This window comes from Lepidochelys kempii, chromosome 3 (assembly GCF_965140285.1).
Source record: "Lepidochelys kempii isolate rLepKem1 chromosome 3, rLepKem1.hap1, whole genome shotgun sequence".
Taxonomy (NCBI): Eukaryota; Metazoa; Chordata; order Testudines; family Cheloniidae; genus Lepidochelys; species Lepidochelys kempii.
In genome coordinates, this window is record NC_136382.1 from 164,915,706 (window position 1) to 164,941,204 (window position 25,499).

Below are 25,499 nucleotides of genomic sequence, written 5' to 3' on the forward strand. Positions count from 1 at the left end.
GTCTTTTTTATTTTCTTATTTGCTGTTTTGCATAGGTAAAATGTTTAAACTCAGTGTTGCCAGCTTCTGTGGTTTTATCATAAGCCTGGTGAAACTGAATGTTTTATTAAAGCCCTAGCTCCTGGAGTCAGGTGATTACATGAGAATCTCAGCTTGCATTTTTAAAAAAGTAACTTTCTAGCTTTCATGGTTGTAGAGAAAAGATTGAAGAGGTGAACTCCACAGGCTCAAAAACCAGAAGGTAAACAAAAAGAACACAACATTTATAATTTTTTAAATCTCATGATTGCTCGGGGACCTGACCTTTAAACTAATTAAAGAAATACCATTACCAGAAAAAAATGAACACTTTTTTTATTTTTAAAACCTCCTTCCCTAAACTACTCTTAGTGCCTTAGTACCGTAGGCCCTGGCCTTGCAAGTAGTTCCATGTATCTGCTTCCATGCTTCCACCTGCACATAGCACCACTGAAGTCAGTGGGTTCTGCATAGATATGAGGGTCTGTCCATGTGAATCCAAGTGTAATGACCGTGTGTAGGACTGGAACCTTCTACCATAAACTGATATAATTTTAAAATCTAATCTACTTTTCATTATTTCTATGGTATATTTCTCACTCAACTTGTATGACAGAACTAGACTAGTCAATGTCACTTTTGTTTCAGTTTCACTTTCTGGTTCTTATGACATGGTATCAGGTCATGATATAAGCATTTTAAAAACCTCTTACAGGCACACTCTTTTTGAGTATGGATTTCCCCACAGGAGCTGCAAACCAGGCACTCTGTAACATACAGAACAGTTATGAAGGCCTCAATCCTGCAAAAACGAGGGCATTTGCTGAATTTTATGCACGAGTAGTGCCTAGCATTCAATTGAACTCTTCATAAGTGTAAAAACAAGCAGTTTCACAAGCATTTGCAGAATTAGGGCCTGAGTTAAAGCACTCTTATCTTGGAAAAACCACTGCTGATATACCCCAACTTCAGGAGATGTGCTGATCCTTGAAGGCTACATATCTAAGTTTAAAACGGAACCCCCAAAATGATCTTGGTTTATATAATCCCTGAGTAAAGGCTTGAAATTGACATGGGGGAGGGATCCATTTTTTATGTTACTACATGGAGAAGAAGAAAGAGAGAGTGTGCTGCAGCATATTCCAGAAAAATATTTCCTGTCTAAATTCAATTCTGGGTCTGATCCTGCAGCCCGACTCATGTGAGAAGATGTGGTAGAATATTATTCCCAAGTAGTTTATCCAATTAATTATTTGTTGAATACATTATTTATCTACTCTTCTACCAGCTATATAGACTTTCATATGCTATTCATCAGACACATTATTCACCAACTTGTTTTTCAGCAAAAGAAGAATAATTTATTTGCAGATAATTTTTCCTACTATTCAATAAGCTGTAGACATTGGGTCTTTTTTCCTGACACCTCTGCAAATAAAACCGATCCTCCTTCCTGGAAAGACATACCTTTCTTCTTCCTTCTGACCGGTCAGCAACAGAATATTTCAAGCCACAAAATAGCCAGTATTAGTAGGCAATAGCAGCAAGTTGTCATTTCACAAGAGGTCATTTATTTTATAGTGGTATATTTTCATTTAATGTCCATCTGAACAGAAAATCTAAAAGAGATTTGCCTTTGTGTTGAATGGGGGTTTCTTTAATTCAGTGCAACCTGTGTCTTGAAATATAAGATATGTTGCTATGGTTCATTCTTCTGCCTTTACTCTGAGCTTTTTCTTTCATGCCACGAGCAACACTGCAAAGGAGGATGCTGTGATATGGCATGGCAGTACCCTCCAGTGTGAGCTTATCACCGTAAATTAGACAGATATTTTTCCTTCTAAATGCCAGGTAAAGATTCCCATTATAAAGTAAACAACTGCCCCAGAGAGAAGTAAGAAGGAGGGGGTAGCAACCTGGGATCACAAAGTCCTTGCTGTCACAACGTGTGGCTATTTTTATCACGAACTGGTATAAGCCACCACTGGCCTTTTCTTTTGTAAGAGGAAGCATTTTAAGATATAATGGGAAATGGTATATGGACAGGAAGAAGATTGTACAGAGAAGTGAGGGCATTTGCTGCAGGTACAAGTAACTAGTAGAGTGCGCGAATATTATCTTGGTGGATATTATAATTATTATTTCTATTTCAGTAGGGTATAGAGGCTCCAATTGTGGCCCCATTTTTATAGGCATGTATGAGCACTTAGAAAGCAATGGTCTTTATCCCAAAGAGCTTGCAATCCAAGACAACAAGAAACACACTAAAGGGAGGAGGAGAGGAATACAATCAAAAACATGCCTCAATTTATATACATTATAGATCCCATTTTCAAACCAGGGCACTTAAAGGAGTGCCTGCATAAAATCCAACCTCATCTGTCCTGTGTCCAAAACCCACATCTGCATCTGTAAGAGGTGTTTATGTCAGTCCATTTTTGTGTGCAGCTCGCGTACACACATTTTTGTGGGCCAGTTTATTGGGAGTACTCTCATTTCAGAATGTGGCACTCTGTGTAGTCTCCTGAATTATGCCAGTACATTCTAACAAGGGGTAAGATTTTATCTAGTCAGAACATAGACTGTGATTAAACACAGCTCTGACATTAGAAAATGCATTAGTGGGAAGAGGTGGTTTAAGCTTCCTGGTTTATTATTTCTCGGGGCAGCAGGAGCTGGACTTTGTAGGGCCCTAAAAACGGGGAGTGGGAAGTGGATTTCAGGACTGTGACAAGAAGTTGGTGTATCCTTGAGGACTGAAGTGCAAAGTTGGGGAGGTTCCACAATGTATGGCCTGGTTCATGAACAGTGACAGAATGAGGGAATAATTATATAGTGCTGCAGCAACAGAAGTATGGTTTGTAAATGTATTGAGTATATGGGAAATAATTGTTTAATAGCAATATGGCTTGGTAATTAAAAATCTATCCCATCATACACTTCATTGAAAACTATAATTAAAACTATAATTTGTTGACTTGTTCCAAAATTAGTATCTCATTTTGTGTCAACAAGAAGCTTAGAAACCTCTTTGCAATCCAGGGAAGCTCAAGGAATGAAAGAAGTAAGAGTTAGTCTGCACTATTAAGAGTGATCTTAAAATGAAAAACAGATGAAAACTAAATTTTCAATTAAGAGACTTAAAACAGTTATAAGTGAGAATCAAGCCCGTAGTATTTCAATGAAGGCCAATTTAAACTTATCTGGCAGGGTAAAGGAGCCTTTAATCGGGCATAAATGTAGTGTTCCCTTTTACAGTGCCAGATGAGTGTAAATTGAGAATTAAGCCCTAAATCTTTAGAATCATATTCTGCTCACTTTATTTTTCCAAGTAGTCCCATTGAACTGTCCTTGATGAACTGTCCAAATAGAATTTGGTCCTAAAAACCTAAAAAGAAAAGGCATTTACATAAACATAAAAGAAGATTTAAAAAAATACGGAAGGATCATTTTGTCTGGGGTTGTTGGTGTAAACAGCTCATGTTTTTAACCCTATGGGGTATATTGAATAATGCATCTATTTAGGGGCCTAAATTTTTTATGGTGTTCCTTTAATTTACTCCAGCTCTGTTCCAGGAAAAAGAAATAACTTCTTCTGGGTACAAGTCGTAATTCTAAGCAAGGTTCTTCTCAGTCTCAGCACTACTGAGATTATCACTTTACATAGCTCTTTCAGTTTATAATATTTGGGACTTTGCTGCGACTTCTGGATCCTGAATTAATTTTTGAAACCAACCGCTCCCAAGTCACCAATTGAAATATTGCTAAATTGCATATTATTATTTCTGAAAGGGATATTGAGATCCTGATTCATGGTATCAATACTTCACAGTCGGATTACTCTAATGCATTTCATTTCGATCTTCCTGTATCTCTTGAGAGTTGCCAGCAAATGGTCCAGAACTTAACAGTTAGACTTCTTTCCTATTAGAGTTGTCACTAGCATCTTTCTTGAATTCTTTATAAGCTGTGCTGGTGTGATCTAGAATAAAAGCTTGCTTGTGACTTTCAAGCATTGATTTGGCTTTGCTCCAGTTTCCTTTTTTGACCTTCTTGTCTCCTTGTATTCCATGTCCATTGCTTGGATCGCAAGGTAGCTGGTTCTCTCCCCGTGCTTATCACCTTAAAATAGTGGTTGCAAGTGTTTTTATCCATTGGTGCCACAACACTCTAGAAAGTTCTCTCTCATTAAAATGGTCTTAATTTTGAACTCAGGAACTTGAAAGCCTGCATGTTTGATTTCATATTTAAATAGTTTTAATGAAGAATTGTTAGTATTTTGGGATAAATTGCCCTTGTGTTTTATTTTACTCAGTATTGTCCCTTGAGGTCATATGTATAATAAAAACATAATGTGTATATATAATATGGTAAAGATATATATGCACGCACACATGGCATTTAACTGTGAAATTAACACTTTTCATGTTATCCATAAATGTACTCAATATGCTAATTTAAAAGAGGGCATATTTGGTGCTGGTGATTATTACTTCATAACCAATCACATAACAGTTTTGCAGTTTATGTGCTTTTGCTTTTAGCTTCCTTTTTTGCACAAATTGCAAAAGTTCCATCTTTGCTGAAACACAACCCCTTTCATTGTTTTTAACAAGCGTAATAAAAGGTATAAACATTGTTTGGCCCTTCCTTAATAGCTTATTTCTGATCTCCCTAATCTCAGAATAAATTTGGCATAATTCTAGGGAATTTCTACTGGTGTCAAATTGGTGAAAGATCGAAGTAAGGTACTCAGTGTTTGGTACATGCAGTTTGAATCTCTGGATAAGAAATACATTTAGAAAAAGTGCCTGTTTGAAAAGAAGGTTTCCTTTAATTAAGCTGGGGAGGTGAAAATGATGAGTATTGAATGTTTAATGCAACATTTTAGATGCCCTGGGTTGTTTTTTTTTTTTTCTGTTTTTTTTCTTTGCACATTCACCTCATCTTGAGCAGAAATAAAAGGTTCAAGGCTTGTCACCATCAGTTTATAGATAGCTGTTTAAAAATAATGAGATATTGGGTATTGTAAGGCTCAGGGCTGTCTTGCCAGACTCATTTATTTCCATTCACCTTTTGTCAGAATTGCAGACAGAAGACATTCAATTAAAAGTTGTCACCTGTTGCATATGACCTAATTTGTACTTGGAGGTGTCACAGATTAGGGTACTGTGTTTCATATGAAGCCATTTATTTATTTTTTTTAAATGTAAAACAGCAATTCACTTTGGAGACATTCTGGGCCATGTTATAAAATGTGGCACCATTTCTGTAGAGGCTACTAGTCACTGGCAATCACTTGTGCAGAAATAATGGAAAATATTTGCACAAAACCTCATTTACATGGGAAGATTGAATTTAAGTGGGTTTTATGCATAAACATTGTTTTGTTTTATGCACAAAGACTAGTGTACACAAATTCCACATGACGATTGCTGCATGTAAAGTTAAAACTTCTTACAAAGAAGGAGAAAGGATTAGTATCCTCATTTTAAGGCAGGGAAAACAAGGCGTAGATAAATTAAGTGACATACCCACAATTATCAAGTAAGTTTGTTGCATTGTAAAATAGAGAACATAAGACTACTGACTCTGAGCCAGCTACTCTAATCATTAGATATGCTATATTCCCAAACTAGAATGTTACAAGGATGTCTCTTGTAAATTCCATCCCCTAGACAAATTAGCAAATATCTTTTGGGTCCTGACCAGGGGTGAATGTAACTTAAAAGTCTGACCAGTTCGGGGGCCGGGCCTCGGGCGAAGCGGTGGGCCTCGGGCGGAAGGGCGGGTTTGAGGGTCAGCCTCCCCCAGCTGGGCCAGCTCTAGGTTTTTGGCCGCCCCAAGCAAAACATTTGCTGCCCCAAGCTCAGGTGGGGCTGGGGCTCGGAGGTGGCGCTGGAAGCAGAGGGAGTGATGTCACCTTCTCCCAGCGCCTGCAGGGGATTTACTCCCTTCCCTGCCCAGCCGCGCAGAGAAGCCCCAATATAAGGGGTGGCACAAGGCTTCAGTTCCCTGAGGTTGTCCAGGTCTGCTTTTCTGAATTTCAGGGTCCGTATTCTGCTGCTCTCCTTTCTTCCTTGTGTCAGGATCCTGAACTCGACCATCGCATGGTCACTGCCTTCCAGGTTCCCATCCACTTTTGCTTCCCCTACTAATTCTTCCCAGTTTGTGAGCAGCAGGTCAAGAAGAGCTCCGCCCCTAGTTGGTTTCTCCAGCACTTGCACCAGGAAATTGTCCCCTACACTTTCCAAAAACTTCCTGGATTGTCTGTGCACTGTTGTATTGCTCTCCCAGCAGATATCAGAGTGATTGAAGTTTCCCATGAGAACCAGGGCCTGCGATCTAGTAACTTCCGTGAGTTGCTGGAAGAAAGCCTCGTCCACCTCATCCCCCTGGTCCGGTGGTCTATAGCAGACTCCCACCACGACATCACCCTTGTTGCTCACACTTCTAAACTTAATTCAGAGACTCTCAGGTTTTTCTGCAGTTTCATACCAAAGCTCTGAGCAGTCATACTGCTCCCTTACATACAATGCAACTCCCCCAGCTTTTCTGCCCTGCCTGTCCTTCCTGAACAGTTTATATCCATCCATGACAGCACTCCAGTCATGTGAGTTATCTCACCAAGTCTCTGTTATTCCAATCACATCATAATTCCTTGACTGTGCCAGGACTTCCAGTTCTCCCTGCTTGTTTCCCAGGCTTCTTGCATTTGTGTATAGGCACTTGAGATAACTTGCTGTTTGTCCTGCTTTCTTAGTATGAGGCAGGAGCCCTCCCCTCTCATGCTCTCCTGCTCGTGCTTCCTCCCGGTATCCCACTTCCCCACTTACCTTAGGGCTTTGGTCTCCTTCCCCGGTGAACCTAGTTTAAAGCCCTCCTCACTAGGTTAGCCAGCCTGCTTGTGAAGATGCTCTTCCCTCTCTTCGTTAGGTGGAGCCCGTCTCTGCCTAGCACTCCTCCTTCTTGGAACACCATCCCATGGTCAAACAATCCAAAGCCTTCTCTCCGACATCACTTGCGTAGCCATTTGTTGACTTCCACAATTCGACGGTCTCTACCCAGGCCTTTTCCTTCCACGGGGAGAATGGACGAGAACACCACTTGTGCCTCAAACTCCTTTATCCTTCTTCCCAGAGCCACGTAGTCCGCAGTGATCCGCTCAAGGTCATTCTTGGCAGTATCATTGGTGCCCACGTGGAGAAGCAGGAAGGGGTAGCGATCCGAGGGCTTGATGAGTCTTGGCAGTCTCTCTGTCACATTGTGAATCCTAGCTCCTGGAAAGCAGCAGACTTCTCGGTTTTCCCGGTCGGGGCAGCAGATAGATGACTCGGTCCCCCTGAGGAGAGAGCCCCCAAACACCACCACCCGCCTCCTTCTCTTGGGAGCGGTGGTCGTGGAACCCCCATCCCTAAGACAGTGCATCTCATGCCTTCCAATCGGCGGAGTCTCCTTCTGTTCCCTTCCCTCAGATGTATCATCTAGTCCACTCTCCACATTAGTACCTGTGGAGAGAACATGAAAACGGTTGCTTACCAGTATCTGCATTGCTGGTACATGGACGCTCCCCTTCCTTCTTCTGGAGGTCACATGCTACCAAATTTCTTCACCGTCCTCCTGTCCCCACTGTGCAGCCTGCTCTGAATTTTCAGAACATTGTATCCGTAGAAGTATATCCTGACGTCTGTCCAGGAAGTCTTCAGTTTCTCTTATGCAACACAGGGTTGATGCTTGTTTCTTCAGACCTTGAACCTTCTCTTCCAATATGGAGACCAGCTTGCACTTTGTACAGACAGAGTCGCTTCTGTCCTGTGGAAGAAAGACAAACATGGCACTTCCAGTGCAGGTCACAACAGCTGAACATTCCCCATCCATATTACCTTCCTTCTACGAGCTTCCTCAGGAGTTGTAGTGACTACTCAGAGAAGCCAGCAAGTTGTAAGCCTCAGTGGGCTCTCTCCAGGCAAACTCCCTCTGCTAGCCTCTCTGCTGTTCGCTGCTCAGCTGGTTCGGAGCTGACTGGCTTTTTATAACAATCAGGCCCACTCAAGGCTCACCTGGAGCAAAGCACTCCCAATTCACACTTTTCAAACAACCAATCAAGCACACGGTCAAACTGTCCCCACAACAGACACTCAGATACTCACCAACACAGCCTCACCAATGCAGCCCTTAGCGTAGCTCCTCTCAGACAGATCCCAGGCAAAATCTATTTCTTTGACAGGTTTCAGAGTAACAGCTGTGTTTCGCAAAAAGAAAAGGAGGACTTGTGGCACCTTAGAGACTAACCAATTTATTTGAGCATAAGCTTTCGTGAGCTACAGATGAAGTGAGCTGTCGCTCACGAAAGCTTATGCTCAAATAAATTGGTTAGTCTCTAAGGTGCCACAAGTCCTCCTTTTCTATTTCTTTGATGACTTAGGACTCAGTTTTCAAAAAATAAAAATAAAAATCAACGCCTAATGGCCATGCACTTTGCATCTCTGGGTGTGTTTTTAGTTTTACCTCACATGCTTCCAGATATGATGCCAAATGATTTCAGACACTCACAGATTGGCGTCCGTGGAATGCAGCACATACCCCAAATGTACAGCACTAGCACATAAAGATAGCCCGTGTTATCCTTTTTCTTCATGCTGTGTTATTTACTGCACATTTCTAGTATATTGTGCATGTTTTTCCACTGCAAATCGTTTTGATTTCAGGATTAACGGGCCTCATGCTATTCTAATTCTAAAATATAGAAATTACTGACCTGTCTTAATCTAAGTGTTGTTGCACACCTTGTCACCTTTCTGTCTATAGTTATGGAGGAAAAAATAAATTTCTACTCATTTTGGCAAATAAGTGCACAACTCAATGTACATAATATTCACTCAACTTTGTTCAGGAACCTTGTAAATAAGCCCCGCACGTCCAGGTTGAATTGGAACACCCTATCAGAATGTTGTCCCGAAGGAGAACTGCATCAGAGTCTGCCACTAAAATTCCTTCTGCAGTTTTTGATACTACTAATCTGGCTTTTGCCTCTAATGCTGGTGCTGGTGCTCTTTCTGATGCTGAGTGAGGTGTTGTTCCTTCAGTTTCCTCTCTTGTTAGTCTCACTGCACAATCTAAAACAATTTTGCGAGTCTTACAAGCATCACTTGTATAAGTGGAACTAATCCAATTTCTTATCCACACTGTGGTGGAAGAGGCCACAGAATACAGCAACTTCTGTTGCACATCTTGAGCACATCATTGGAGGGAGAGCCTGCCAAGAAGACATTGGTGTGGAACAGAATCCTGATGGCCACAATTCTCACGGCTACTGTAGGGAAGTTATAGAGGAAGCACAAATGAAATCCAAAACATCCCTAAGGAAGTTAAAATGAAGGGTTTGATTCTGATCTCCCACCTATTCTTCACTGCAGTAACTCCATTGACATCAGGGAAGTTAATTTTTATTTACTCTAGTGTAAGTCATTATTTAAATTAATTCCAGTAGCACCCACTGTATGCTAGGAGTTTTTCAGATCAGAAGCAGACCTGACCCCAAAGCATTCAAAGTTGAAGACATTCAACTTAAAGGAGTGTGGGAGAGGGATAAAATCTACTTTAAACAAAATAAAAGTCTGTATCTCAACTATTGTTAGTTGGCAATTTTCTTGTAGGCAATCAGGATACTTGAGGAGGGTTTGAAGTAGAGGATAGGGGCATTGCAGATCAGTTCAGGAACTGTGTTCTGGGCAGAAAGGGCACCATGCAAAGAAGCACAAAGATGTTTGTGGGAGAAGTGAACAAGGGGGCATTCAAGGCTGATATCATTAGTAGAATGGAGGGGATGGTGGCGGGCAACATGATAAAGACACAAAAGTGTTAAGGAGGGTAGGAGGAATAAGGTCACAAATAGCTTAAACTCGGTTCTTAATGTGTGCCCAGGCTTTCCAGGCCTGAGCCCCAGCATTTCTGGGCTTGTCATGTCAGTTATGAAAGTACAAAAATTGCTTGAGCCCCAGCACCTCTTTCATTATGAATTAAGCACTGCTTAAACTTGAGCCAGTGGAGGGGTTTAAAGAATTGCATGATATAGTCACATGGATGGATGAGGAAGAAGACCTTGAGAGCTGTATCTCACATGGACTGGAAGGGGGTATATGAGTGCTGGGGAAACCAGAGAGGATGAAGTTTAGATGAGAGCCTGGGCAAGGGTTTAACGATGTGCAAAGAAAGCAAAGGTTAGGTTTTAGAAATGTTAGCAGGATAAATGGTGTACTTTGGACATGGCCTGGACATGTGGGCAAGAGAGAGGGAGTAGTCAAGGATGACCCCCACATTAGGGTTTGAATAAAGGGAAGTTTTGGGCAGGGATTGTCTTTTTGTTCTGTGTTTGTACAGCACCTGGCACAATAGCATCCTGGTCCATAACGAGGGCTCCTAGGTGCTATGGTAATACAAATAATAAATAACAATACCTGGTGGTACGTATAAATACGGGATTGGATTGATGGAGACAAAGCAGGAATGCAAAAATAGAGTATGCTTTGTCTGCACAGAAACTGGAACTGAAATAACTAAATTGGTTGTAACTCAAAGCACCTCTATGTGTGGACATTCTTTATTTCAGAATAATAGTGCCCTGTTTCATTATTACTTGAGTTGGTAAAGAAGTGGTTTAAAATCACACAGGAAGTTTATGATAGGATCAGGAACTGAACCCAGTTCCAGAGAGTCCTAGTCCAGTGCCTTAGGCACCAGACTATTCTTTCTGTAAGATCAGCTGAAGAAACCCTTATGCCATGTTGGATTGTACAGCTACCTCTTAAAAAAAGTTTAGTTACTGCATGCATTTTTCTGTCTCTCCATATATTCTAGCCTGTGACTAATCCTTACCATCTGAGTTTTGTAAATCATGTCTGTGTGTGTGATTTCCCTTCCTGCTCTAACAGGTGATTTAGTGTTTGTAATTAGAGGCAAAGTGGAGTGTTCTGTTTTAGTTGCTTTAGTGTTGACTGCTGAAATCATGTTTTAATTGGTAATTGGCCCATTCCTTTAGTCCATACTGAGATAAAATTCTCATTGACATCACTGGGATATTTCCTGTTTACGGATTTCAAGACGAAAGCTGACATTAGGGTACATTAGGGGCCAGATCCTTTGCTGATGTGAGTTCACTTGGTTTAGGTGAAGCTATACCCATTTATACCAGTGGCCTCAGAGTACTGTAATAATAGAAGGCTTTTCATTGAAAATCGCAGATCACTTTAATGAGGTGGGCTAAGTACCATTATTTTCATTTTATGGATAGGGAAACTGATGCAATGACAGATGGAGTTGCCAAAGACACACTTGCACAGTTAGGGTTAGAACAAAGGTCTACTTACTCCCTCTGTACTCTAAATGTGTGCCGCAGGGTCTCTGTTAATATTATAAACATACTGGGTTTGCTTGCACTAATTAACTTTATGACCAGGATATCGGGTGTTAATATTATTCCCCGAAACTGAGCCTTTTAAAAGCAACTTCATGCATTGTAATTGTTTGTTCGTTTGTTTTGGATAGGCAAAGTAGAGCAGGCGAACACATAGAGGAGTGTATAGTTAGTTATAATGTCCCAAACTGGCAAATACACTTTTTCTGTTGTGACAACTCTCACAATTGCCATGGTTTACAGGTCGGGAATTGGGGGAGAATATATATACACAAAATAAACCTCTCCAACTAGTGGATTCCCATTCACCACAAAAAAACCCAAACAAACCACTTTTCACAAAGGGTCAGACTCTGATATGCTTTCTCACCTTTGAGTAACAAATTACTTTGCAAGTAGTCCTTATAAGATTCCTATTGCTTAGTAAGATCCCCAATGTGAGTAAGAGTATCAAAATGTGGTTCTAATATAGTTATTTGCTGTTAGGATTAAGCAAAAAATTAAGGAAGCATAATGGTAAATTCTATGTCTATACTAGTAAAAGGTCCATAGAACCCCAATTTGCTTTTCCATTGATATAATGGTATGTTAAAATCTAACATCGGGGGTGGGGGGGGAATTAAAAAGTATTTTTACACTAAAGTTAGAAATAGTTATGTTACAAAAGTATGTCATTTTAAATTGTTGTTGTTCAGCAATACATTTCCCTAAGACATTAAGAATTATAATGCTCACATGTATGTTGTTGTTTGTAAAAGTTGTGTATATACGGATGTCTAAATGCATGTGTGAGTGAATATATATATCTATGTATGATTTTGCCACATTGATACTTGTCTGTATTTCCTTCCCATTGAACATGTGAGCAGTTTCAATGACCGCCCTGCCCCTTTAAGCGGAGGGGGGCCTGGCTGGCTGGCCGGCCGAATGGGAACAACGCTTTATGGCCGGGAGGAGATGAAAAACTGTTGCAAAAGGGGACAACATGGTCACTGACCCATCCCCTAGGAATGCAGGGTTTAAAAGGGGCAGCTCTGGGCTGAAGCGTCCCTTTTACCCAAAAACATCTGAAGCAGGACCCACTCTCCCTCCTCTTTATGCAGGAAAATACCAGGTTTGGTCAAGACCTGCTGTGGGCATTATGCTAGCCGCCCCTTTTTTGTTAGGAGGGCTGGGAAGGAATTTTTCCCTTGCCACCATATTGACTTGGGCGCAGTGCGGGGGGTTCACCTTCCCCACAGCGGGTTCAGGAAGGGCTCTGTTCATGCACGGCATGAAGGGCAGTAGGCCATATGTCATAACTCATTATTTCAGTGTGTGGATGTCCAGTGCAGGTACCTCATAGGAAAGGTATACAGTGACTGGATAAATGGCTTGGAAAAGGACTTAAAAGGCGGTGTTCGTTAAAGGAACAAACAGGGGGTGGTTGGGGACTCCTGTGATTGGTACGGCAGGGAGCCAATCCCCCATTATTATAGCCCACCTTAACCCTCCTACAAGAAGGGTGGATGGTAAGGTCCCGGCAATGGATTTGCTGGAGGCACCTGGATGGAAAAAGAGAGTGAACTGGTAAAAGCCACCCGGGTAATTACGGAATAAACGGGGGGTTACCTGCACTATACACTTTTATCTGTCGTGTAGTCCCAGACATCTAATAATAAAGTTGCAGCCTAATTAAACCCATGTCAAATGTCTCCTTCTTTCGATATAGCCAGACAATGTGTATCTGTGCAAATGCAAGGGAGGAAAAATTGTTCTTCTTGGTAGATTTCTATTATTTTAATTTAATCTTCAGTTCCATTACTTTTTGATTAAACATACTTCTGTCCGATGCAATCCGTCTTTTATCTCTATGAAATCTCCTCCCAAGCAGAAAGAAGGATGACACCTGAATTATGCAGAATTCATTTTCTATCTATTTTTCTTAACATGCTGGGCAGTCTTTTTATAATTCCACCAATCTCATATGTGGCTTGCTTTAATCCTCTGCCTTTTTCTGAATGTTCAACCAACAAGCCATGGACTTTTTAATGTATTTTCTGGCAGTATAGTTTCTTGAATGTCAGTTTTCCTAGGTGGAGATCAAGCTCATTGGGGTGCTTATGAACATTTATTAACCATTAATTTAAAATTCTCTGTCTAATAAACTGTAATAACTTGTGCTAATGAATGTATATGCTTAACTTGAATTTACAGATAAGCATACACATGTTGTGTTAATCTAATTCTGTTCCTGGTGAAATTACTCTGGATTTATACCATATAACTGCGATCAGAATTTGGTCTTGTGTGTAATATATATACACACATACACACAAATATGTTTATGATAAGGATATATGAACACACTGTAAATACATAGATACATAAATACATAGAGATTTCATTCATAATCATGCTTTGACCTCTGTGGGTACATGATTGCTTTATTTTATGATTTATATAGTGTAATTTATAAATGTATATAGATTAGATCTGTAATTAATCAAAAATGTGCTCCCTGTGTTTAAGTAAACGAATGTACAGTTTCAGTTAAAATCATATGATCTCATGCAACACCGTCCAGGCTTGGAGATCACTACACAGTCTCATGATTAGCAAAGAGCATGGAGAACTCTTGCATAGAATTGTAGGTTGTGTATTGTAGTTACTGACTTAGGGCCTGATTTTAATACAAATCTTTTCTCATGCTCGTAACCTTTACTCACAATAGTATTGAAGTCAATGGGAGCATCAAGTAAGGAGTCTACTTGTGTGAGTAAAAGTTTGCAGGATTGGACCCTTCACTTAACTTCTTCTGATCCTCAGCAACTAGTGTGTCGAGCACCTAAGTGTGTGAATAACAGAAAGGAAAGAGAGGGACAAATGGCCAGAAGAAATGTAAAAGAGAGAAGAGCTGGTTGTGGGATTTTTGACCCCGCATCAAAATATCCTTCTCCCACCAAAATCCATTTAGTCTCTCTCCTGTTTTGGTTGGGAAAAGGAGTGATAGATCGTCCCTTGCAGTTAGCTTTTTTTTTTTTTCACCAAATCATGTCCATAGACAGCACACTGATCCTTGCTCTTCTAGCCCTGCCAAAAGTGGCTCCAGACAGCAGCAGATCCCAACATCCCATGTTAAGTAGAGGACTGGCCCTACAGAAGGGGCTTTCACAAACTGGAGCTCCCATCATTTGTAGATTTTTCTGAGTTCAAGCCAGCTCTGAAAAGAAGGAAAGATGAAGAAGGAAGGATGCGGAGAAGCAGCATATATGATGATCATGGGAGTGAAAACACAGGGAAGAGAGAGGAATAATGAATCAGATAATGAAAAGAGAAGTGTGCAGTGAGGACATTGTCACATGTTGAGTTCTTCAGTAGTTAAATCCGTGTCATCAGGGCAGGCACAAATTTTGTGCTTGGCGCTGGTTTTCTTGTTGCCTTACTTACTGGCTGAGGTTCCCTCCTTAAAGGGTTATACTGGCACTTTTTCTGGCTGCCTGGAATCTGTCTGGATGATTCAGAATGAAATAAAAATAATGTGTTGCTTTATGAATGCCGCCTCTTTTTTTTTTTTTTTTTTGCTAGAGCAGCTCCAGCTTGTTTCAGGAAGTTCAGTTCATATAAATCCCATGCCTAGACATCTCAGGTAACACAAATGTACTACTTAAGCCATATATAATGTGACAGCAGAATGCAAATGCTGATTTGGCTTTACTGCTATCCAGATGAATGCAGCTCTCCGTCCTTTGCAACCCCAACGTAACCCCTCCATTTCAGAAGGATTTTAAACCATGTTTGTTTCCCTATAATACTTCGAGAGGTTACTCTACAGTTACTGCAGTCAATTCTCTAGACTATCTTAATTAAATACAGCTCTACTATCACAACAGGATTCAGTGTTAATTGTTTCTGAAGTTCTCATTCTTCATGGTCCTTTGCTTCATAACAGTAGCCTAGTAAATCTATTTACGCTTATAACCACAAATAGAGGTTGACAAAGCTTCTACTAAAGAGGACTGTTCAGCTCAGAATCTCCCCAGTTGAAAGAGCTCTAGGCCAAACCCCAGTCTCAGGAGCTTTTAGCATGTTAGTAGCAAGATGTTATGAAAATAATTGAAATATTTTAAAATGGTCTTCTCAACAAGAAATTATAGTCTAAACTTTTATCTTGTTTGTATGAAAATATAAATAGGTTGCAAGTACTTATGAGTATTTATATCTTTTTCTGTTGCTTTTAGTAATTATGGTTGTGAGAAAAGAAATTTGCATTGACTATGCTACAGAAATCTGTCAAAGCGCTAGGTAGAAGATTGTCATGTGAAATGCATCACATGGAAAGCATTAAATAAGTGTGTGTTTATTTTTCCCATTTTAGGGGTCCGCCTAGACAGAGTACGTGGAGGTCGCCAGAAGTACAAGCGCAGAATAGATGCCGAGAATAGCCCATACCTGAACCCTCAGCTAGTTCAGCCAGCCAAAAAGCCATGTAAGTACATCAGATGTATCAGCTTTTTCTCTGCCTCCAAAACATCAATAACTCATGGACCCATTTAAAGCTTCCATGGACTTCTGTAGGACAAGAATTTGTCCCTAAAAAGCTACAGTAAGCGCTATATGTTATGCAGTTAACATGAGCATTTAAAAAAAATCTTATTAGTTATTTTCATCTTTTCTCAGACTGTCAGATGAAGCTTTTTACAGGTGGAAGCATATTAATGCATGGTTTATGCAGTGCACATTTTTCATTTACAGGTTATATTTATTTTCATTGGTACATAAAACGGTTCATACTGTGATCATTAGTTCATTGGAGCTTCTAGTTTCAGATTTCACAAGAAAGTGATTTTTGTAGTTTTCACTAACTAAATGAGTTTGACTGCTCAACCTCCCAATGAAAATACATTAGGAGCCTCATTAATTTATAGCTATAGAAGGTTAACACACTAGCTAACATTAGATGAAAAGAGGAATGTGCTACACTAATAACAAGCATAGGCTGGTAGTTCTGTCTCTGATGCCGTTATGGGCATTATGTCTTTTTTAAAAAAATGTCCTTGGGGGAAAAAAAATTAAAAAAAGAGAGAGAGAGAGCTGATCATCCCTTTGCTAAATACAAGTTCCGTGCTCTTTGCGATTAACAAAACATAGTTGTAGGTTTTGCTCTGCAGCGTGTACAAACTCAAGTAGCAACTGTACTAATTCCATGAAGTAAATTTAAGTGCATTATATCTCTAGTGTAAGAGACTACAGACTTAGCCTACAAAGGTATGAATTTCCTACCAAGTGCTTGTGAACTCTTCCATACACAGAATTCCCATACACAGTTGTCACTGTCAAGAAGGCTATTTTGCTATCAAAGCGGGACAAACCTTCCCACCCCACCCCCCCACATTTAGGGAAAAATAAACGAAGCATGGAGGTTTTGTGCCCGTGACACGACCTAGCTGTGTAGAAAACAGTGTTGATTTCATCTCGTGTTCCCCAGTAGGGGACACTGCTGCGTACAATACACATGAGCATATGGGGATCTGTAGTGCAAATAAACAGGCTTTGAACTGTAAGCGAAAGGGCATTTTAGCTATGTCAAAGGAAAAACGACCAGTTTTACATAAAATTAAGGCTTAAGTGAACATATGGCATAGTTTCCTTTTGCCTTTCCAAAAAAACATTATGCTGATTATACCTTCAATTGTCCAATCTGGCATCTTCTTCTCAGCCTGCATAAGCTGTTCCACCATTCTGTAAATACAATCTAGGGCTGCATTAAGCAGATTTTTCACATTATAATAAAAACTTTCTGATAATACAATAAAATTTAATAAACTCTAAGGCTTAATTTCATTAGAGGTTTAGTTTTGCTGGATGCACAGATTGCCAGTTTTTTCATTTATTTTACGTTGTCATTGAGTTGAAATGTTGATAGCCTCCTAACATAGAAAAAATATTCCAGTCCTTTAATATAGGCATAGGTTAACACTATTGTGCTGAAGCATCCAAGAAACTGTGTGTAAACCTGAGATTATAGGGAAGTAGTGTGTTACAACACCTTCAAGAAGATAACCACCAATTTTAGTAAACTCCATTTGTCTGAGATAAACTAATCTCCTTATTAATCATTATTATCTAAAGGCTTCTGTTAATTTTCCTTAGTTCACCCAATTACAAACATTTTTGTAACAAACACTTACAAAACTTAATTTTTGGATCCTGTCAGATAAGTGTCAGGGAACAGTTGAATCGGTTTTATTAAGGAAGTAGCCTGGGAGATTTTCTGGACCCTGGCTGATAGTTTGTGCATAACAAAGGCACAGGAATGAAAATTGGGTTCTATTGATTCTAATTAGGGAAACATTAAATAAGATTTACCTAGAAACAGTGCTCATGGCTATTCAATTTCCTGCGTGATGGGGATTTCTGAGAACATTCAGAATTTCCCTATGCCTTGTACTAAACCATGCTTCAGTACATACAGCCTTTTTCTCTGTAGTGAAATAACAGGGATTAGGAGGTCTCTTTTAAACAGACCTCTTTCTATTCTTTTTTGCATTTCTTTTCTTATCTACAGAATCTAGTGGCCTGCCTTCAGGTCTTGTTGTGTTGTCAGAATAATGAAAGTGGAGATTTTGTGAAGCAGAAATGAAAATGTACACTATTCTTGAATCATCTGCAAGAAGCAAACATTTGATGAAGATGCTATTATTTTAAAAAAGGAGATTTCCAGTCTGTTCCTTGTGTGAGTCTGAACTGAGAAAAACTGAATTTGTGGACATTTACCTTAGCAATCTGGAGCTCTTGTTCACTAATATACTATAATTTTAAATATATGGTTTATGTCCCCATCTTCATGCATTACAATATGAATACTGGGTCCATTTATATATTTTTTGCGAATAAGTAGTAAGAAAAATAGAATTTAGTTACTTTGCTTTTCACTGCATATGGGTTTTTTGTTAAATTCTTGAGAAAATATGCTGTGATCTTTAACTTTTGGAAAGAATGATGTTTTCTAATAAGTTAAACAATCAAAAAAACAAATAAAGCATCTGTTCATTAAAAAAATAAAGAATATTATGTTGAAAAACTATTTGCCACTCTCCATTAAAATTATCAACTGACATTTTAAAATAATATTAAAATTCCCTGTTAATCAGTTTGATAATAAATAGAATATTGAAATAAATAATTATTTAGATGGCCTAGCTCCTATAGGTCTTATAAACATGAATCCATCCCCTTGGAATAAAACATACTTGATGGAATGCTTTCCAGCTGGGTCTTGCACTTATTTTATGAAGGACTTACATGTATCACGAATTTATAATAAGGCTAACATACTGCTGAAAATGGATCAGAATCAAGGAGTCAGTGTCACAAAAGAGTGGTAAAGTATCAGAAATCAGAATCAAGGAAGGGTATTTAGGGAAATCTGACAGTAGCAGATATCTTGGAACCTGTCCTGCAGTCGCTATGCAAGTCAAACTCCTGTTTATTTCAGTTGTAGTTTTTCCTATGAGGACAGTAGGGTCTATAGCTGACATTTTGAAGCAGGAAAAAATATCAACTCCATCAGCTTTCTTGGCAGTTAGAGGGAGATGAGGGTGCTAGACAATCTTCTCGGGATCTAACCCTATATATGTCAAGCCACATGACTGTTTATCCCAAAGGACTGAAAGGATTAGTCTAAGTCCTCTAAAGGGCTACTGTTTGGGCTCTAAGAACATATGCTTTATGTCTGGCTGATACATTTCAGGTATGCTACAAGATGTACCTATCATTAAAAGGTAGGACACCTGGCTGCATATATTGGGAAATGTATAGAAGACTTAAGGGCCCAATCCGTCTCCCACTGATGTCTTTCTACTGAGTTCTCTGGGAGGTGGATCAGGCTTCTAAAGAATTAATAAAAAGGCTTCTTTTTGCATCTCAAATTAAAGCCTCAATATACGGTGTAATACTGACAGATTTTATGTGTTTGATACCTGTATACTGTAGAGTTGTGGGTGTCTTATAATAAGCCCATGCAGTTTTTCTTGCTGTTTCTTTTTTGACTGTTCATTCTAACATAACTGATTGCTCCATATAAATCACAGGATTCAACTGTATGCAAAATAAATATAAAATAAATGAAAATGTTACAGATATTAAAAAGTATTCCAAAATAATACAACATTTTTGTGTACAAAAGAGTTTTCTCAAATAGGGCCTAATTCTGACGTCACTTACACCAGTTTTACGTTGGTATATTTCCATTGATTTTAATGGAGTTACTCCTGATTTTATCTGTAAATGAAAGGAGTATCAGCTCACTCCTGTTTAAATTAAAAGAAGCTAGTTTTGGGTGAGATTCTGAGGTTCTGCATTACAGAGTAGCACAAATACAGGCAGTTGCATTTCGTTCCTAGAATACAAGCCCCTTGGACCACAAATCTTAGTATTATCATTTTAAAAGAGCAGGCTATAGATACTATAAGATATATAGGGTGATAGTTGCTCAGAAACTCTTGCGATTACATGTATTAGGACAGTTTGACTCTGACTTCTGAGATAAAGAATGGCAACAGATTTTAACAGAAACAGAAGTTTCAGATTTTAAGGACTTAACTATTTGTTAAGTCTGTGTTATTTTTATTCAGGCAATGTGCAGCTCTTCTTAAAAACACCATATCCAAAAATATAAATAACAGAAAAAGTCTCAATTTGCAAAACCTAAAACTTATTTCAATACCTAAAAGTTTAGTCGGTGACAATTTTATTCCAAATGTTATGATGTAATAATTGTATTTGTGCATCCCATGCATATTATTTTATTTGTAATTTACGTACAATAAATGAGTCATGCTTGCTGAAAATGTTTATATGGGCCCCAGTCAATCTCTGCTGTAACTCCTTGGTGGAGTTAATAGAGCCGCACGGGTTAAAGGTGGTCACTGTTTTTAAGCTAATGTGAAACTTAATTCACCTGTCAGAAAAATAGGGTAACACTGTTGGTGATCTTGTAGCATTCTGGTCCATTTTTACAGATAACAAGATTGTCTCCCATTTGCTGGTTGCGGAACCAGAGAAGATCTATGCCATGCCTGACCCCACTGTTCCAGATAGTGACATCAAAGCGCTCACCACACTTTGTGACCTGGCAGACAGAGAATTGGTGGTCATCATTGGATGGGCTAAACATATTCCAGGTACATAATATATATATTATTCCCCAGCAGGAGTTGGGGAAGTGGCATAAGAACACCTACATTAGCAGGTAGATCACCTTAATCTGGGGTTAAAGTCCTTGGGAGAGTTAAACTGGTTTTAGGACTAGATTATGCCAGCAGTACAGCACCAGGTAACCACACTATATCTCAATATTTCCTTGGTCTGTGCAAGATGGACCAGTGTCCACATCACACAATAACATACTATTATTAAAGCTAATTAGCAATCTCAGCAGAGACAGTGGGTAGACGAAATAATCTCTTAGATCAAAGATTTGTGGATCTTCCAGGTCAGGTCTGAAGCATGTTTTCAATGCCGTGTTTGAGACACTTGTACCTGTTGTTTGGCTGTGCCAGGTCCAGGTAAAAGTGGGTTTCTCTAGTCCGGCATGTGCCTATGTAACCTCCCCTTTCTTCCAGTCACCTGGGGCAATGTGTCAGTATCCCCATGCTGACCTGCTCTGAGGCTGCTGCAAACTCACCCTGGGCCTCTCTATTCCTTAAAGAGGTACGCACTTTCCTCTAGCAACCGGACAACGCCCTCTCCTCCACCCCTGCTTAATGTGCAATGAAGTCATACTATGGGTTAAAAACAAATACACTTTCCAGGGCTGTCAGTCTCTCACCTTTCAGAAACATATGAAAAAAGTGTTAGCTTTTTATTTATGTGATTTATTTTATTATAATCATATTAGTATTCTAGCAGGATAACTGGAGATATTTGTGCATTTCAGTCAGCTAATTGCCATATTGGAGCCTCAGAATACCAACCATTCACAACGAGGACGGATGTACTTTAATTGCTATAGCCAATGTAGCAATGTCCTTTTAGATTTCATTTTACCCCATGGAATTCTCTGATTCGCCTTAATGTGAATGCGTAATCCAGGCAACTTTCTGTTTATCAAAGTTAAATAAATAATGTATATTTCTAATACCATCAGAAATGGCACCCGTATTGTAATATTAATAGACTGTATAGATTACATATATACATTCAGCAAGCCAGAATACTGGATCTTATTTATAGATGGAATAGCAGATAGTAAACATCTACATTTCAGTATGTTACTTTGTTCCTAAGATTCTTTTGTTTTAAGCATTTCTTGTGGTAGTGACTCAACACTTAAGTGTTGGGTTTTCGTCTTTATATATGTCAAGAACAGTGGGGCCCCAATTCTGCTTGGGCTTCTGGTCCTACCACAGTACAGATAATAAATAATAATTAATAATCAATATGCTTCTAAAGCATAATTTTACTTCGTAGGGAGACGGTATCCTACACATGTTGAAATATTTCATATTCTGCCCAGATGAAATTTATTTGTTCAAAGTTTGTACCACAAATGGTTTATAAACAAGCTTTAGGATCATGAGCAATGTTTTTCTGGTACAGTTAACTTATTTCTGTCTCCTTAAACTAGTTTGTCTTTATGCTTTGAATGCTACAGTAATTTCTTTAATCAAATTGATGGAAGTCCCTTTCCCAGCCCACACTGAAACCAATTTATTGGTCATGATACGCCAGCTATGTTGCTAACAGTCGTAACGAACTGTCAGGCAATATCGCAGTGAAGCTAATTTGAAGTCATTAGGTGTGCAGCGTTCAGGCAACAATTTGTTACAGTGGTTAGAAACACAGCTGACATTTCTGAATGGCTTTGTTCAGAGCAGGTCTAGATGAGCCCAAGCAAATTGTAAACTAATTTAAACATCACTCTGTATTATACTAGCTACTTTGTCTTACACTGGTTGCTAATAAAGCACCCCAAATTAAGTCAAAACTAGTTAAATAGGTGAGTTTGAGCTTCATCTTCAGAAGATACCTACATTAGTCTAACTGAAATAAGAGCTGGAGCTAGAAGTCAGTCACACACCACAATGATTGCCCCAGGATCTTTTATCAGTTTGATTTGTGAATATGTTGCATAGCTTTCTTTTGGAGTATGGGGGGAGTTGAGGAACTGAGCAATCTTTTAAAAACAATTCAGTGCCTGTAGTTAGCATGAAAAGCTATTGGACACTGTAAGCTGGCATTATAAATTTAAGACCCGCAATCTGAACTAGCTGAGGAAAACTGCTATAGTAGGCCAGCCCTGTCTTGTGAGACAAAGTCAAAACCACACCTGCCATGGTAAAGCTGCACTATCTACGGTTACTTGCTTGACCCCATTTGGGTAAAAAAAATATAACCTAAATAGTAAACAAAGGCAATCCTTTCCTAAGCCTTCTGATAAGCTGAAGTCAGTGATAAAATCTGTGCTTGCTGCTTTAGAGCACAAAAATCAAAATGAGGAAGGGCTTGACATGCTAAAGGGCAAATGTTATGAGCATGATCAGAAGGTTTTTCGTTTGGTTTTGAGTCACGGAGTGCTGCTTAACTTGGGCTGCCAGAGCTTAACTAATGACTGGCATTGGCACAGAACAACCGTAGGGAAGCCTGCGGTGGTGCAACCCTGCTGTTGCCTGTGCCAGCACATGTTAGTCTAGGCAGTGATACAGTGGAACTGGGAAAAGGGGCAAGTCATAAAAGGAACAAAGAGCAACAAAGGGATGAATTGTGATATAGTCATAGTCAGCCAAATAAACCTTCGGTGGCTATCCATTGAACGCAATGACAATATATGGGCGTGAATTTGGCCCATTATGTGGGCTACACCAGATCTTGCTTTATTGCAGTATTTCTTCAGGTGTAACATGATTAAAGGCCCTTTCATTTGAGTTGTATTAGAACCAATAAAAGACTTAGCTATAATGCATTGTAATTCAATGGAAATCTTTATATTTTGAAAGACAGCTTCATTGTGGAAAAAAATAACATTTTTCAGCCATTATAAAGAAGGGTTATTTCTTGAAGTTATCTACAGAAAGTAAAGTGCTGTACACGTTTGATCCCTCCACCCACACCATTCTCTGTGGAGGTCATCTCCTAAAATTTGCTTTAAAATGTTATTAAATTACTATGCTATCATCAGATCATTAGAACTTCTGAATTATTGGGAATATTCTCTACAGCCGCTTTTTCTGAACAAAAACTGTACGGTTCTACAGAAAGAAATATTGAAAGAAAAATATGTATGGAAAAGCTCTAACAGCAAATAGAATTAGTCTACTCACCTTAATAAATCAAATAAATGGGAAGTGTGTTGTTATGAAACATGACCATGTCTTATCTGAAGAAGAAAAAGAGCACAATGGTATTAAGAAATGCTTGACTTTAGTTAGAGGAGTGTAAGGGCACAAGAACAGATGATGGTGCCCTAATAGCCCTTTTTAAGAATGACAGGGCCCCACCATTAGCATCCTTTTATATCCTTGAAATTGCTCATGCCTCGCTTTTCTGGTTCCTATCTGCCTGACTCTTCTTTATTTCTCTTTCAATTTCATCCGCGCTCGGATAAGCGCGTGCTAACACAATATGATTGAGCTGTAAAATGGAATGCTGTCGCCTCTAATCTCTTTTATGTAGATATGGAGGTACTTGCACAGTCCACTTCATTCTCTCTCTCTCTATTGTTGGCCTTTTTAGAATGGGTTGCCAAGTAATGGAGGCTCAGTCAAATATTAGAGCTAGGTTTCACAGGGTGTGATAAGAAGATTATCAGCCCAGCAGTCAGATCTATTGTTGTTCTTTCTGTCAGATTAAAATATTCCTATGTACTGTAACTTCGTTAGCAAAATGCTGAAGGTGCTTAGGGAGACACTGAGGCTGCTTCATCTCCTGCCTGATGAGACAAAACCCACATTAGTTGACCTATATAAACGGCCTAAATATATTTATGGAGCTGTGCTAGACATTTTTTTTTACATAACAGACAGCTGTTTCACGCCATGGGTTACTTGTGGTTGGGGCCCTCCCCTTTGCTTTGGGTTGGGGGGGCCGTTTTATTTTGGGCATATTGAATTAATTAAGCTATTCTCCAGTGTAGGATGGGATTCTGCTGATGTCTAGTCACAATTTCAGAGTCACTCGGGCACCATTTCTGTAATGTAACTGTCTCATTGACATTCAGCAAAAATGTGCAATGTTCTCTTATTCTAAGTGGAGGCAGGAAACATTAAGCTCTTAAAACTGTGCATAACAGGAAGCTAAAGGGACAAAATGTTCTCTAAAAAAAATTTGCATGCATGAAAAAACACCAACCAGACCATAGAAATCAAGTTTTCGCACTTAAAATGAAAAATTTGGTTGAAATGACTACACTGGGCTAATCTATCAAAAATTAACTAGTTATGCAATTTCATAAATTAAACTTGCTTGCTTTCAAATGTGTTCCTATTTTGCCAGGAATTAACAATATTCCATTATAGGTATAGGTAAAAATAGTCACTGTCCTGGTATTTAAAAGGGGTACTACATGAGGGTATGATTTTGGCTGGAGCAGATCCAAGAATGTTTTGAATATCTTAGTGCTAATGTTAATGTTTTATGAAACATTATTGTTCCAATACACTCTGTGTAGAGGACAATATTTAAGCTTTCCTTTCCAAAGCAGCTCTCAGGGGTGTAGTTTAACATTCTAAAACTGAACAAGAATATGATTCGCTGTAGAGTTGTCATTTTTAAACTGCCCTTTACTCATCATCTGCTCCAGAAATGCCACTCTGTGTGATAAAAATGTGGGTAAAGACATAAAGAAGAAGCTGGAAATAATCACTTTAAAGTGTTCCAGCAATGTATCCTATGTGTATATGTAGGTGGAAGGTGTGTGTATATATGTGTTTATGCACATACTCTCACATATACTGTGTGTACCCTAAAGTGTGTGTGTTTATTATATATCAATCATTGTGTCATAGAAAGTGTAAATGAAAAAAGTTGAACTTCCATGCTACTTCACAATAGATGGAGTTTTACAGTAGCCAGGGTCCAGTGCACATGC

The 25,499-nt window shown here is 39.1% G+C and overlaps 1 protein-coding gene across 14 annotated transcripts in view; it reads left to right on the forward strand.

The window, feature by feature from the left end:
• The window catches only part of ESRRG (estrogen related receptor gamma), a 486,222-nt gene that overhangs the window by 399,257 nt on the left and 61,466 nt on the right, over positions 1-25,499 (forward strand). For all 14 annotated transcript variants that reach the window (XM_073338899.2, XM_078852267.1, XM_078852268.1 and 11 more), the window contains 2 exons: positions 15,789-15,899; positions 20,434-20,595. In XM_073338899.2, the coding sequence (XP_073195000.1) occupies positions 15,789-15,899; positions 20,434-20,595 (273 nt within the window). The remainder of the gene's footprint in view (positions 1-15,788; positions 15,900-20,433; positions 20,596-25,499) is intronic.